At 30.2% G+C, this 17,222-nt stretch overlaps 1 protein-coding gene across 1 annotated transcript in view; it reads right to left on the minus strand.

Annotated features, from left to right (window-relative positions):
- LOC109599987 (acid sphingomyelinase-like phosphodiesterase 3b) overlaps positions 1–17,222 on the minus strand; it is a 181,262-nt gene that overhangs the window by 75,011 nt on the left and 89,029 nt on the right. Inside the window, exon 3 of the mRNA XM_049965430.1 lies at positions 16,151–16,319. Coding sequence (XP_049821387.1) covers positions 16,151–16,319 — 169 coding nt within the window. The remainder of the gene's footprint in view (positions 1–16,150; positions 16,320–17,222) is intronic.

The raw sequence follows: 17,222 nt of genomic DNA on the forward strand, positions 1-17,222 counted from the left end.
GTTTCCACGAGTGCACTCAATTTCATTTTTACTAAACTTCAAACAATGTTAATGTAAGGAAATGAAGCCTTAGGATTCAAAAACTTTTATTATTGTGTACTCAAATTTTAAACTATTTTTTATTAACGTGCGACACTTTGATGTCCTTTTAGAAAATTATTTGAACTAATTTTGAAATTTATTAAAATACAAGAAGTTTTAAAAAGATATTATTACTAAAATTAAGCTTACGGGTTTATTAATTAAACTGTTATAAATACAAGGAATTCCACTAAACATACATATGTAAACATTTCTCTAGATTTTTTATTCATAATTCAGTTCTAATGAAGAGGAACTTAAAACATTAAAGGATATTATCCATCCATTTTAGTAATAGTTTTATATTTCCATATCAAAAACTCATAAAGACATTTGTCCTAATTTTGAAATTTTTGAAGTACACCAATATAAAATTTTGCCATAACTTTCATTTTAAAAAGAAATTATTAAAAAAGTTGATTTTAAGGTTTTTTTAATTTTATGTTTCCTGAAAATTTAATAATTATTTTAACTCAATTTTAATGTCGCATATGTTTCTTATTTTGATATTATATTGATACATAGACATTTGAATTATTTTAAAAAGTACAAAAATATAAGCTTTTGGCATAACTATTATTTAAAAAAAATTAATGTTGACAGTTATAGAGACTGCCGATAGAAGCGAAAACTTCAAACTGATTTTCACATCTATTAACACACCGAGGAACAATTATATGCAGGTTTATGTGGTTTTTTATTATTCAAATATATTACGGGCTGTACAAGATCATAACAAAATATAAATACAATTCAATTGAAATAACAATTAATATACAATTATATTTATGAATAGTATTTGTATTTACTTAAATTTCAATGTACTCTATTTTTTCTTTATACGTTATTTTTTTCCTTGAAAGTACATCAGAAATAAAGATGATCCTGAAAATTTCGAATATTTCTAAATAGACATTCAAAACAGTAACAGATATTAGCGTCAAACTCATTTCCGGATTAGTTGGAGGCCTTTAACGAAACCACCCTCTAGTTCCGGGATTTGATTTTTAAGGTATAGTTTTCGGGTACCTCTTGAAAGGCACACACAGTTTGTTGGTTTAGTAACCCAGGTTACCAGCCAAATCAACAACTTTTTTCTTCTGTCTGAATTTATTAACAAAAAAAGGACGAGCATGTCGGTGACGCGAACCCATAAGATTTTCCCCTACCAAAAAGTGCCCAACGCGGCTAAAGAAGTTTTCGCTTCAATAAATTATTAGAAAAAATGAGTTTAAGGGCTTTTTAACTTAATTTGTCAAAAGATTGAATAAACTAATAATTGTTATAAATATCGGAGGGTTTAGTAAATGTGGAAATATTTCAATAAGTTTTTACATATTAATAAGTCTGTGATTATATGTCATGGATGTAGTAGAATTAAAAATACAGAAATAATCTTAAGATCTTAATCTTATAAGATAAGTGATGTATTTCAATGTAACATATAAAATAGCACCTATACGTCTTGTAGTTATTAAGAATTAAATAGATTGTGAGTATTAATTATAATTTTATGAATAGAAATTTTTAAAAATTGTTTATTATTATAATATTTTATTATTGAAATTTATTGCACTTATCATAAAGTTTTAAACATTGGGAGATCTTAATAATTTTGTTCTAAAGAAAATGGTTTTGCAATGAAGACGGTAGAGTTTAATAGTCCAATAAAAACATCTTTAGAGTGCGGTCGGTGCTGTAAGTAATTATAATAAAATTACGCGAATATATAAATGTTGCGTCGCCAAATGGCCATAAGCGGAGGTTATTTTAATCGCCGCCTTCTGTAAGTGGCTTTAATTTTAGATAAGCCGTCCCATCCGTGCGGCAAAATCTCCAATAAAAAGTGCATTCAGCGTGAATCGATAGTAATTGCAAATTAGTGTGGCAATTACGGGTCTGGCGCGTCCCCGTTACATAATGCATGCGAGAGATACATGAACGCATGCGACGACTCAAATAATTAATAGAGAAAGTTTCCACGGTGCACGCCAGGCCCGATATTTGCTCTGCCGTGAAATCTCATTAACACCGGGATGGTTGCCTCCATCCTTCGGCTGTCATCTTGCACCGAGGGCAATTGCCGAGGCCGTAAACACGAGAACCGGCCGGGACAAAAAGTGCCTTTTCATTTTCTAATCAAACATCGGCCCCCGCAAGGTAACGGTGCACAATATCCCCTTACGACTTCGCAGCTTTAACCTTTTCATTTCGTCGTGATTAAATCAGTTTTATGTGCGAACTTTCCGATCGTTCACGTTGCAAATTAAATAGTTTCGGTCGTTGCGTGGTCGTTGGCGGTCGACTTCGGAAACTGTGATTGGTTTTCATTCACTTTCACGGAATTTACCCATATTTTTTTCGGGTCGCGTCCCGACACGTATATATTAAATGCAATTTGTCCACGTAACTAAAAAAAAATGAATAATTAGATCTCTGTACCACTTTATGTTTCGTTTTTGGAATAATGCGAGCATGAAATTGCGTGTAAAATATAAACCGTTTAAATGGCATTTAATTAAAAGTTCAATGCGAGTTAATTAAAAAGTAACAGACCTTTATTGTCCGTAATAAGTTTTATTATCTTAATTGTGTGCGTTTTAAAACGGCGACTTCGTTTCAAAGTTGTAATTAAAAACAGTTGTTTTATTAGCATATTTTTTTAATAAACTGACTACGAGATTAGTCAGCGTGAGGCGGGTTAAGTTCAGAAAATTGCATTTAGTAAGTCATTATTATTAATTTGCCTTGTGGAAAATTGAAAAATATTGTCCACGGTCATCCCTTATTAAAAATTGTTCCCTTTAAATTTTCATTTTGCACATGAAACTTTGTTCATAACGTTTTCCATTCGTGTGCAGTTTGTATTATTTAAACTAGAAACTGTATTTGAACAACTTGCTAATTTTATTTAATGAAGACGTATTCTACTGCAGCGTCATACCATTTATTCTACGACGGAAACTAGAAAAAATATATATTAATTAACGGCGTTCGTTATTTTCGCCTCCTAAATAGGGATGTACGAGTATAATATGGCTTGTTTTATACTTAACATAATAGTCAGTTCAGCTCAAAAAATAATAATAATTAATTTAAAGGAACTATCAAATTTTACATGGCGAACAAAAACTATTATTCAGTTTCTATGAGACCTTATAATGAACTTTATCTCGACTAAATTACGTTTATAAATATTAATATTGCGGAATAATTAAATTATTTCCGTATAAATTAAAATGAAATAAATTTTGGAGGTTAATTGCGTTGAATATTAATTCCTACTAGTTAACCTCGCTGCATATTAGAATCAATAAAGCACTGGTGCGAAGATCTAAACTATAGAAACTGGCAATAACTGCAAAACTGCTTTGGAACAATGAATTTCATTAGCAAACTACGTAATACACCCAATGCATAGGTATAATCTTATATTATAAGAACTATCAGATCCGCCCCAAGTAATAGAAACGGAAGTTGAAAAGGAATTATATTCCGATAAATTTCCCTAAATCATGAAGTTTCTTTTAACTTTGGACAGGAAATCCTTAAACCCTAGTTCGAACTAACTATAGTGGAATATTAAATATATTCCGAAGTTCAAAGTTGAGACAATTAAAATTAACTTTAGTATAAATGTTATTTTGATAATAATTATAAAAAATATTTAAAATAAATCATTGCTTTTTAGTATTAAAGCTGAAATACAATGTTTAAAGAGTTTATTCATTTTAAAATTCATTGAATTGATCAATTCAAATGAAAAGCTGCGCTATCGTTTATTTGAATAAAATATATTTTATATAATATACTAATAAATATAAAGTTGAATTAATGAAAAACATGCATTATTGCTCATATCTAGTTAAATGTCCATGTACCTAGGTAAAAATGAATGTTATGTATTTAAATTATTTTTAATGATAACTATGTTATGTATAAATTTATTTATTGATACATTTTTAAAAGGACAAAGTTAAAAAGAACGAAAACAGTAATTTTTTAATAAAATTTATATTACAACCTGTCATAAATTATTCAGTTCGATATATTGTCTACATATGGGGTGTTCCAAAATATTTCAAGGTCAGATAGAAAAAAATTAATTATGCTTCTTTTTTAATGTTGAATACTCATGTTGACAACTATGACCGGGACGAAAATATTTATGAAAACATTTGGCAGATTTCAAAAAAATGTAATAATTTTTTATTTATTATTATTTTTTAGTCACGACAGATATTTCTAAAAATTTTAGCTCACTAAACACAAAAATCTCATTTAATTGTTTTTATGGAATCATTTTCGAAAAATTAATTTTTCAATTTTCGGAGTGGTGAAAGAAGGATTCAATTTAAAGAATGCTAGTTACACATTTTATAAATTATACGGGCAAAAATCCATTCGTAATATTCTCAAATCATGGAAATATAAAATTCTCAAAGTTCAGTTCACTTTGATTTTTTTAAGTGAAGTTGACACTTGACGAAAAGGTAAATTTTATTCTATCACTGTAAAATTTATTACATCATAATTTGTCGTTCGATTTTCAGTAGGTTAATTTATTTTATTTTTGTAAATGTGTCAATCAAAGTAGACTTTAGAACCTTTAGACTAATAGACCAATTTTAAAACTACATAAACAGAAGTTGTAAAATGTTCATTGATCTTTAATTTTAACGTTTATTTAGCCAAATCGGCCTATTAGATTTCGAGTTATACTCAAAAAAATCAAAGCTTCAAAATTCAATAATTCGTTGTTGGAAAATACTTTAATTTATGTAAATTTTAGGAAATAGTTAGTTAAATTAATAACTTTCGAAATTTACCAGACAAAGTTAATTTATTATATCACAAATTATATATTTATGGAAAGTTCTTTTAGTTTTTGACACTTTGAAGGCAAACTCAACTGTTTCGATTGAAATCAAAAAAGCTTGTTTAGGAACCAGAAAAAGTAATTTACGTTTTTAATATTTAATTTTAAAAATAATGTAACTTTATGCAAAGCCACATTGATATTGTGGTTTCTATTTGAAATTGCATTGCACGAAATATATCGAAACATGTTGCCCGAGATGTTACTTAGTTTCTTAGTTGGTTACGCCCAAAATCAAGCCACATCTTCATTTATATCATCTCCAATGAATTCATAAAGAATTTTTTTTTTAAATACAATAAATAGTACAAATTCCACAGAAATATGAATGTGCATATTTTTTTTTGTTAAATTTGGTGATTACCTATTTCAGAGGGTGCTTAATCCAGTGGTGTATTTATATGTTCTAAAAATAAATTGCTAGTATGATTTCTTCAACTTTCATGCCTAAAAGATTATCCTACAGGTTTCGGTTTTGGGTTAGAAAATATAACATTTTGTTTATAAATACATATTTTTACAGTTTACAATAAAGTATGTTAAAATCGAACAAAAAGTACAAATTTTATGACGAATTAGAATAAATTAAAGTAAATAAAATAAAATTATAAATGTTACTTATATTTTAATTCAGGTTTGATTTAGTCAGCTTTGTCCTATCTTGTCTGGATTCCTTACAATTTTATTATATATTAAATTTTTATTATATTTTCATATTTAATATTATGATATGAATTATAAACGAAACAAAGAGATTTTCTGGTTGTTCGAACTTAAAAAGGTCAGGGCAAAAAATTAAAGCAGTGCAATAATGGCACCTAATATTAAATCTTGTATTGTGCAGAACCGTTTTGTTCCCGGCATCAGTTAACGATTCCCGCATTCCCGAATTTCTATCGGTGTAGCACAAGCACCGTAATTGTGAGCCATTGTGCAAAGATTAAGCGCACTTTTTGTCCGCCGTTTTGACTTATGGGACCAACTATTGTGTCACTAATCAGAAAGTACATATTGATTCGGATGAATTTGCATTAATTAAGGGTTAATTCCAATTAGTTTAACCGAACCGGTCATTGTGAGGGATAAATTAGTTTTGTTCTGAATAATTGGTAACTGCTACTGTGCTTCATCCCTAAATGTAATACGGAATTGGGCCTGTTAACTGCGTGCGGGCCATTCTGCCTTCTGACCTCTACGGGTTCGCGTCACGTCAATTTGCATGCGTTGTATTTCATAGTATTTACCTAAAATTTGCATTTAAAGACTTCTAATTATAGTCACTCCCGAGATCTAATTTGAACATCACATTAGCAGTTAATTGAACCTGTCAAGTTAACCGGGGGTTTTATATAAAAAATAATGCACCCAATGGAATTGAAACCGGTTGTTTAGTTAATGTATTAGTATCATGAATGGTGCACATAAAAAGTAATTAAGTGTTTTTTAATACGCCATAAACAAACAAAGGATAATAATTAAAAGAAACACTGCGAGAGCAGATAAGCCCCAATGTTTTTACAGCCACAATCGAAGTCCATCGATAAAAGTATCAAATTTAAAATTGGCTGTTATCGCATTTATTGTTGCGATTATTAATATCTGGAAATCAATCCACATCATTTGTTCGGCACAACGAAATTTTATCTTGCCCAAAAGCACGTTCGGACAAGAACCATGTGTGTGTGCGTTGCGAGATTATCTATTGTTGTTTTAGATTTTTCGTTTATATAGAAATTTTTAATTTAGACCGTATATTTCAGTTGGAAAGCGAACAAAAGGACCGGTCCCGCTTCTGCAATATTTGCGTAATACGCCCCGCGTACGTTTTCACAGCGTTATCGCCGCAAAAAAAACCCTGATTGTTATTTGTATGTGTTTGTATCAGTTGCTAGCGATCGCGTAAAATATTCACGACATGGCCGTACTGTCAATCAATGCTAATCCACAAGTAGACTGAAACCAGTTTCAATAATAAAACAAAACGGAATTGGAAAAAATACATGTGCAGCTACGTTAATTAGGATTGGAAAAACATTATTTCTGTAAATCCGGAAAGATAATTTCAATGAAATTCGTTGTGTTTGAGTGGTAATTTACTTGGGAGCTTTTATGTAAATAGTTTATGCAACAAATATTTTTTAAAGCTTTTCATTTTTACGTATACCTTGTAAATCTTGCTGGTTCACGGTTATAAACCCTTTAAGCTGATAGTTGAATAAATACTAAGGATAATTATTCAAATACCACCTTTTGTTGTGCACAAATTCTATGGTTTAGTAAACAATGGCTGACCAAAAACTTTGAACTATGTATAAAGCTATTTGTTCTACTCACCTATGATACAACGTTACCACACATCGTTTTCTTGTCTTTGTTTAATTAAATCTATTGATGACCAGTTTTAATGTCTGTAGTTCATAATTAATATGATTTTTTGGAAATGTTTATCATGTCTTTAAAAATATTGCCAAAGAAGTAAATTTATTATCATCTTAACATCCCATCAAGTCACTCTTCTTATACATAATTACTATGTAAGGATTTTTATAAATGTCTGCTCGTTTAAATGTATGTAACAACTGACGTCTTTGTTAGTTACACCCTTTATGGAGAGGAGTTAAAACCATTCAGGATGTTCATTTAAAATAAAGTTAAAGTTAAATAAAGACAAAATTATATTTTCTAGGGAATGAAGATAAAACCGTATAAAAACAACACAAAAAATCTTTCAGAACTAAATTCTGTGATTTTTAAATAATGTTGAAACTTTAAGTGCATTTTAAAAATGGTACCCAATCTTTTTTAAATTGTGGCTTATGTTAAAGAATAGAACAATTTTTATCAAAACTTTGATAATTATATTCATTAACATCATAATAATAATTAACCATTAATATAAAAAACTATTAATGTTTAATTGTTATTCTCAAACATACACTTACAGCAGCTAAAACTCATAAAATAAACCAACGTCCGACGTATTCTACTTATATAATACCTCAACCATTTTCTATAGCCTCCGCAAGTTGTTTTTTAGTGTATGAAAATGGGTTGTTCTTTTGTCATCCATCCCCAAATATTTTCAATAGAATTCAGATTCAGGACTGTATGGATATGACAAGATGACAAGACAAGATATTATGTAATCAAATTCATACTATTCTGAAGGTATAAATAAGGCAGTTGATGTGTTTAAAATTAAACTAATCTCAATGCAACTGTTGTACAGAACATTATAAAAGTTTCTTTACCATGACTATAGGCAAGGTCTTCTTAATTTGACGGTACATATTTTGTATACATTAAAATGTATAAATTAAGTTTGATATTCTGATGTATAACTCTATTATCAAATTGTAAGTTGTATTAAAAAAATTAAAGTTGGCAATTATAGAGACTGTTGATAGAAATGAAAACTTTTACTATTAACATTTGAAATTTCATAATGTTTCAATAAAATTTATCAACATTCATTTGGTTTTCACATGTTTATATGGTTTTTTATTATTTAAATATATTACGGGCTGTACAAGATCATGACAATATATAAATACAATTCAATTGAAATAACAATTAATATACAATCATATTATTTATGGATAGTATTTGTATTTACTTAAATTTCAATGTACTTGATTTTTAACATTATTTTAATTGTTTGCCATCATTGTCATCATTAATCATTGTCATCATTAATTTCAACCTTATTTATACTTTTTGTACTTTCAATTATTACATTTTGTTCTAAAAAAGATACAATAGGCTTATGGTAACTAAAATAAGAAATGAAATTGTTGATTCAAATTTATCTAAGTATCGCGTAAAAGCGGCATCCATTGTCGTTTTATGTTTTGTAGTACAGATTTTTCGATCATTGTACATATTACACTTATAAGATATACACAGCACTATACGTCAACTGTATAGGTGACGCGAACGCACAAGATTTCACCCATCCAAAAAGTATCTAAGGCGCACAGCACATACATTAAATGTATTATTATTTGTTAGAAACAAAAACACAATTTTGTTGACGATATAAAAAACAAGTATGTTTTACTTTTGCTTAATAAATATCCCTCCTTCGATTGTAATTGGAACCACAATATGTACAACCGGTCACTTGATTTCAATACTGATCTTGAACGATTATTTCAGGAATTTTCATTCACCGTTTATCAAATCCATTATTTTTCGACGAAATTGAGCGCGTTGGTAACAGATGTAAGAGAATTGGACGCTGATTTTTTCCTTGAAAGTACATCAGAAATAAAGATGATCCTGAAAATTTTGAATATTTCTATATAGAGATTCCTTTCAGACGGCATTTTCCTCTATGAGCCCTCCACTTTCAAAACAGTAATAGATTTTAGCGTCAAACTCATTTCCGGCTTAGCTGGAGGCCTTTAACGAAACTACTGCATTCGTAAAATTTTACCTGATTTCAAAATGCTGTAACTCACCCTCTAGTTCGGGGATTTTATTCTTGAGGTCTAGTTTTTGGGTACCTCTTGAAACGCCGGCAGATACATATTTTTTTGGGAATAGTAACCGAGGTTACCAGCCAAATAAATAACTTATTTCTTTAGTTTGAATTTATTATCAAAAGAAGGACGAGCATGTCGGTGACGCGAACCCATAAGATTTTCCTCTACCAAAAAGTGCCCAACGCGGCTAAAGAAGTTCAAAATTAGTTAACATCCATTTCATTCAAAATTTCCTTTATTTTATTCTATTTTATCCTGCAATTGTAAAATGTTTGTCAAGATAATTTTAAGGAACTTTTCCCATTCAGTTTATGTTTAAACATTATTACCGGATATTAATTCTAAAATGCGGTGAATGACATAAAGCTGAAATTCCACACGATACTACAGTTGAAATTGTGGTGGATCGATGAGATAAACTTTAAGACTTCCGAATTCTTAGAATGTTATGAACTGAAGCTCAGATCAAGATATGATGGTATTTTTTACGAAAATTTCTTATAATTTCGTCGCACATACAATTAACACAAAGAATTTAATAAACAACTGTGAAAAAATATTGGGAGCCAAGGGGATGGACATTGTTGGTGGTTGATCAAATACCGATGACTGAAGGAGATAGTGTTCAGTAATCCGAACTGTTTGCCTTCGAAACTCAATTGCAGTTCATGGAAACTACAATTAACTGTTACCTTTGATATGCTACTCCAGTACAAGTCGTCAACAAACAAACCTTATCAAAAACATTTTTGAAAATCCTTTGACGTCTGCATGTGTGTTCAAGAAAGTTGCATACAATTTGTACCTTTTATGTCATTTTGATTTAACCAAGGGAACAATGTCGAAAAGTATCCGGTCTCAGTATGTGGTTTATTTACAGATTTCCAATTTAAAGCTTTGTACTTTGTACTCTCACAAATTAAAAAAGTTTCAGACAGAATACTTAAGGTCGACAAGTTTCGTTATTGACGAAAGTTTATATTGATGTAAATGCTGCCATATTGTACAGAAATATAAAAGATTTGCGCGGCAAATTACATTTCGGGGATTTTATTTCACGGGATCAATTTGATCCCTAGATATGTCAGCGAGTAATCATATAAGGGTTAGTGTCTACGTGGTCCGTCAATATAAAAGGCCGGCCAAAATTCGTCGTCGGCCTAAAACTACTATGGACGCCGAAATCGATTTGTCTGCGTGCGATTTATATTTTTCGACGGTTATTCCATTTTCCACATAAATTAATAAACAGTATTGGGTGCCGAACGGGGATTTATCATATTATCTGATGACTTAAATATGAGGGCGTAGTTAATTAGTTGTGCTCGCCCTTTTCAGCTTTTCGCATTTAATGAAATATTAAGTGTAGTCCGGATTTTCGACCGCATTTCCCTGGGAGTGCTGAAACTTTGTATTTATTTCGTAAACTGACGTTTATTATGTGGTTCTTCAAATTTTTTCAACAATAGGACACCTAGAAAAATGTTAAACTAATAATTTGCAAATTAGCTTATGTCAATGACGATAATAATTATATTACATTACAAGATTGTTGTGATAGTCCCTATCATGTGTTATCTTAGTGCGTGTTTCCCGATACTGACTAATTACAATTACGTAGTTCAACAGTACTGCCTTTAAAATCTATTCCTGTTAATACTTTAAACCTCGTGGAAAGTTTGTCTAACATAATGGGGCGTCAAATGCATTCGAAAGAAAAATAAGCAGAAGGGGATTACCGTAAAAGCTTGACCTGAACCTTGCGTCCATGTCGCGACATTCGAGGAATTTGAAAGCTTTAAAGTTTTACTCATCGATCGACCACAAGTTCAGTAAGTAACGCGTGGAATTTAAGCTTTTATGTGCACCTTCTAGTTTTTAAATTAATATCTACTAACTAAACTTATGAATAAAACTAAAAGGTAACAAGAATTTTATTCAGAAACGATTTTAACATATTTTAAGCATAACGGAGATAAAATTTTCATATTTTCTAGGGCAGCCATTTTAAATTGCTTAGTATTTAGTGCTTTAAAAAATAAAATAAAAATATTTTATTATTATCTGCTCTTGATAATTGAAACAGACGTTTTTATATGAATACAAGTTCTATACAGGCACGAGAATGTAGAGTGGCTACTTTGTGGTTTAAGAATGAGTGCTTTGTCCAGCTTTGTCTAGATTAACTATGGATATCATTATTTTAACCTATAATACGCCAGAAACAACAAAGTGTGTCAATTTTAATTAAAAAGCAGGACATGATTCGGCCTCTGTGTGTACGAACCATGTTTGTTTCTGTATAAGTACGTTGTACAAATAGGTTTGTGTTTAGTTCAGAGTTGCTAAAGATTTTAAAACGGCAACTATTGTTTACAAACTCCGATAGTAGAATTTCTGCACAACAAAAGGTGTCTGCACAATAGCAATTCGGAGCATCAACAGCTACATCAGGTTAAAGAATTTATGTCGATGAAAATAAGGGGATGTTCTGTGAAATGGAACACTCCAAGTGGAGTATTAAACTGATGGATAAAATGTCACGTGCTTTAAAATAAGTATAGTGGTATTGTAATAATCAGTTTTAATATATTTGAATATTAATTACCTTGGTGCAATGGGGGTTTGATAAGTACATTAATTGTGTAGAGCAACAGGTTATATAAGTGACTGGCCCTTTAGTAGCTTATGCAGAAAATACATTTTCCCTATCCCCTCGCAAAAAGCCCTTACTCATTTCCTCTACATTAATGCCTATTAAACATTCAATTTTCTTATCTAGTTTTTTTTTTGAGCGGCGGTGAATATTCATTAGTGGTTATTACCACTACCGCTTCACATGAAACGCAACCGTTCGTCGGCCTTGCAACAATAAATTACGATATTGTTTACTGCCAATTTAAAACTTAAGAATTAATAATTACTTAGAAGATTTTCGTAATGAACAAGTAATTTCGCGAGTAACTACGACTTGTCACGTATCGTGGGGCAAAAATTTGCATATTTAATGTGCAACGTGGTTAAATTGGTCGGATTTATTAAAACATGAAAATAAAGGAGCTTTTATGATAATGAACTATTGATCTGGCGAAACGAAGAGTAATTGAGGTACAAGAAAATTGATTTTTGTTTCTTTAGTGCACAATTTTCTTCACATTTCTCTTTTTTTCCCTACTTAAATGTTCCAAACTATTAATTAGGGACAAAATATCAATTGCTAGTTTTGATTAAGCCCACAAAATCCGCGATTTAAAGCGGCTAGTTCTAATACTGAAACGAAACAAATTGCACAATCCCAACTCAGTAACAATTTGAAACGTCGTTCGCCGGATTTATGTGAACTGTACAAATGTTTTACTGCCAGATATACAATATCGTTAACCTGGTCAATTATTGAAACTGCCCTTTTTGCTAACGCAATAAAATACATTTGCCAATACACACCCGAAAAAAATTTAATTGCCGAAACGGTAACAAAATACGTTTTCATTGAACATAATTTGATATGATTGCGCTATATTTAGGTTTTTCATTGCAGTTATTTCGAAATTTGTGACATTGTTGTAAAAATTGTCGTTTCATTCATTTTTCCCATTCGAATTTCAAGTCTTTAAGTATGCTGAAGACGTAAATTTTATTCAAACATGAAACTAAAAGTTCGCTCTTATGATAATGAATTATCGATTTCCTCTGCAATACGGTCTAGCATGTCAAAAATTTATAGAATCAATATCAGTAGAATTGGTTTCACACCAGTCTTAAAATTTAGATCTAGTAGTTTCAAACACGACATCTCGCTATTTCTTACTCTCTTTCTCTTTCCAATGTAATCAGATGAATTGCGTTATATTCTTATAAAACCGGATATAAAATTGGAAATTGTTTAAGAATTTTTCCGGCACGGATTTTTATGAGGATAAATTTAATATATATGTGTAAATTACTGTCCGTCATTCTAGTTTTATATATGTCCCGCATTATTAATTTAGAAATAATAATATAGATCACAATATTTATGTAACTTATAGAAGGTGGGCCAAAATATTTTTGTTCGTTACGAAGTTCTACTGTTAACTTACTGAATGTCGGGTAAAATTTATTTTTGTTATAAATTAAAGTTTTATTGATGATTAAAAAAATACGAGTGGATTAATGTAAATTTATATTTAGTTTTATATATATATTCCAAATTATTATTTAAGTTATAATGATTCAGATCACAAACAATTTATCATTTATTTATTTCATTATCGAAGGTCAATTAAAAGTTTATTTTTCGTTTCGTGAATTAAAGTTTTATGTATGATTAAATAAATTGGTGGTGGTCTAAGAGAATAATGTAAATTTATACTTAATTTTATGTCCCGTATTGTAATTTAGTTATAATAATATGGATTAAAAAATATATTCATTTAACTTTTTGAATATCGTCTAAATTTTTTTCTTCCATCACAAATTAAATTTCTATTGATGGCTAAAAAATGTAAGGACTCTAAGAGGTAAATGTAAATTTATATTTACCTTATTAATTAATATTTACATTTATAATAATACAGATCACAAAAAATATTATTTATATTTATTTAACTTATTGAAGGTCGGTTATTTTTTTGTTGATGATGTTAAAATTTTATTGATGATTAAAAATACGAGTAGTCTAAGAAATTAAAATAAATATATATTTAGTTTTATATACATCCCAAATTATTAATTAATTTATAATAAAATAGAATTCAAAAAAATTATATTCATTTAAATTATTGAAGGTTGGCTATTTTTTGTTATGAATAAATGTTTTATTAATGATTAAAAAACTACGAGTAGATTAATATGAGTTTATATTTAGTTTTATATACATCTCAAATTATTAATTAAGTTATAATAATAATAATGTAATACAGATTACAAATAATTTATATTTAACTTGTATTTTAGAAGGTCGACTAACAAAATATTTTTTTTTTTGTTAAGAATTAAAATTATATTAATAATTATATAAATATGAGTAACAGATGAATGTAAATTTATACTTTGTTTTATATCTGTGCCGGATTATTAAAAATAATACAATTTATATTTATTTAACTTATTGAAGATCGGTTAGAAAGATTGTTATAAAATTTATATAAGCGCCGAATTATTAATTTATTTAACTGTTTAAGGTCGGCAAATTTTTTTTCGTTACAATTAAAGTTCTGTTGATGATTAAAAAGTACATAGTCACACAAAAATTTATATTTATTTAACTTATTGAAACAAACATTTTTTTTTTTTTGAAGTGAAAACTTCTTTAGCTGTCTTGGGCACTTTTTGGTAGGGGAAAATCTTATGAGTTCGCCTCACCGACATGCTCGTCCTTCTTTTGTTAATAAATTCAGACAAGTTTCTAAGTTTAGAAGGTAAATTTCCCAAATGATCGTTCAAGATCAGTATTGAAATCAAGTGACCGGTTGTACATATTTTTGTTCTAATTACAATCGAAGGAGAGATGTTTATTAAGCAAAAGTAAAACATACTTGTTTTTTATACCGTCAACAAAAGGGTGTTAACTGAAAATTAGCCTTTCCTATTTGTGAAAACTTTTTTAACCGCATTGGGCACTTTTTGGTAGGGAAATATTATGCATTCGCGTCATTGACATGCTCATGACTGGCGCACAGTACACTGCGTACACTTAAATATTTTTTGGATGGGTGAAATCTCGTGCGTTCGCGTCACCAACATGCTTTTACCAGTATATCTGTAGCTATACAGTTGACGTATAGTGCTGTGTATATCTTATAAGTGGAATTGAATGGATTTAGTGAAAAATTTATTTAAATATGTCCAATGATCGAAAACTCAGTACTACATAACATAAGACGACAATCGATGCCGCTTTTATGCGATACTTAGATAAATTTGAATCAAACATTCTCATTTCTTGCTTTAGTTTCCATAAGCCTATTGTATTTTTTTTAGAACAAAATAAAATAATTTAAAGTATAAAAAGTCTAAGTATTGTTGAAATTAATGATACAAACAATTAAAATAATGCTAAAAATCAAGTACATTGAAATTTAAGTAATACACAAATACTATCCATAAATAATATGATTGTATATTAATTGTTATTCCAATCGAACTGCATTTACATTTTGTCATGATCTTGTACAGCCCGTAATATATTTAAATAATAAAAAACATATAAACTTGCAAAAAATTGTTGCTCGGAGTGTGAATATATGTGAAAACCAGATTGATGTTGATAAATTTAATTCAAACATTATGAAATTTCAAATTTTAATACTAAAAGTTTTCACTTCTATCGACAGTCTCTATAATTGCCAACTTTAATTTTTTTTATTAGGAATTAAAGTTCTATTGATGAATATAAAAATACGAGTCTTCTAAGAGATGAATGAAAATTTATATCTAGCAGCTTGAAAACCTTTTGTTTCTTATAATACACCTGCCGTGCACTCAAATAAGTGTGCATAAAAAGCATTTGTAACCGCAGACTTAAACCAAACAAGTGTAGTCCCCGTAACCCACCCAAACACAACATTTATATTTAGTTTCGCTAATCCTGAAGTCCTTAATGCCTCCCGTTTCCTTCGGTTTACTTTGACGTTGACGCCGCGACGGTTTGTACATAGAACCCAGACCGTGACACGAACGCGAACAACAAAAGTTGCATTTGGACACGCGGAATGCAACTCACCCCGTCCACAACACGAACTCGACATTGTCATTTTGGCGAGTCATCATCGTGCGGGCCGCAGACTCGATGAGTTCCCATGTGGCGTCGCAGCTGTAATCTCCGTAACGACCCATGGGTCTCCTCTGTGCACGGGATCCCACGTTGCCGTCATAATCGGGACGCCAGCATCCTGAAAGTAATAATAATAATATCATTGTCACATTAGTAAACACGGGGTATTAGTCTAAAATGCCTTGGCCCATTATCAGACCTGGTGTCGCGGGGGCGGGAATGTTCGAGGTTTTACGGCGAAACTGCGAAACCGTTTTGGCGTGGAATGCAAAAAGCTTTTTGAGAATTTGGCTTCCCACCAGATTGTTGCTGTGTTACAATTTTGCCATTTGTCTAGAAGAATTTATGGTCCGGGGAAAAAGGTTCCCATTCCTTCATATCGTTTTTGTTAATTTCATTTTTTGTCAAATATGTATTACTAAAATGCAAGAATTAACATTTCTTTATCATATTTTTTCGTCTATTTTTAAAAATTTACGTCGTAAATACTGAATGACAATATTACCAAATATTTCTTTTGTGAGGAATTTCACTCTAATTATAAGCACTGATAAGTTCGCAGTAAATGTGAATTCAATGAATGTCCACTCCATTTCAATTGTTTGCAATTAATAAAAATAAAGAAGGGAGTGATTGAAAAAGTGTTTCCCCGCTGTTTTTTTGTGAATTTTTTACAATTGGATCCACGGCTGACCCACCCATTGTACTCGCAGTGTTTGTTTAACTGCCATTGTCCGAGGACGGCATTGTTTTCTCGCCCAGTATATTAGCCGGCTCTGTCCGGGGGTCGGAAAGTGAAAACGGTCTAATTACAAAGAGACGTGTCGCTTTAAGATAAATGAATTATTAAAATAAAACCCTTTAAATTAATTACGCATCCTTTGAATGTGCAAGAATAAAATGGAAAGGAGATTGACGTTCAGTTATTTATTCCGCTCCCCTTTTCAAGTCCATGTGACTGGTTTTTTAACTACACTGCACAAATCTTGATTGATACAGGAATTTCAGTCACAGTTAATTG

This window comes from Aethina tumida, chromosome 3 (assembly GCF_024364675.1).
Source record: "Aethina tumida isolate Nest 87 chromosome 3, icAetTumi1.1, whole genome shotgun sequence".
Taxonomy (NCBI): Eukaryota; Metazoa; Arthropoda; class Insecta; order Coleoptera; family Nitidulidae; genus Aethina; species Aethina tumida.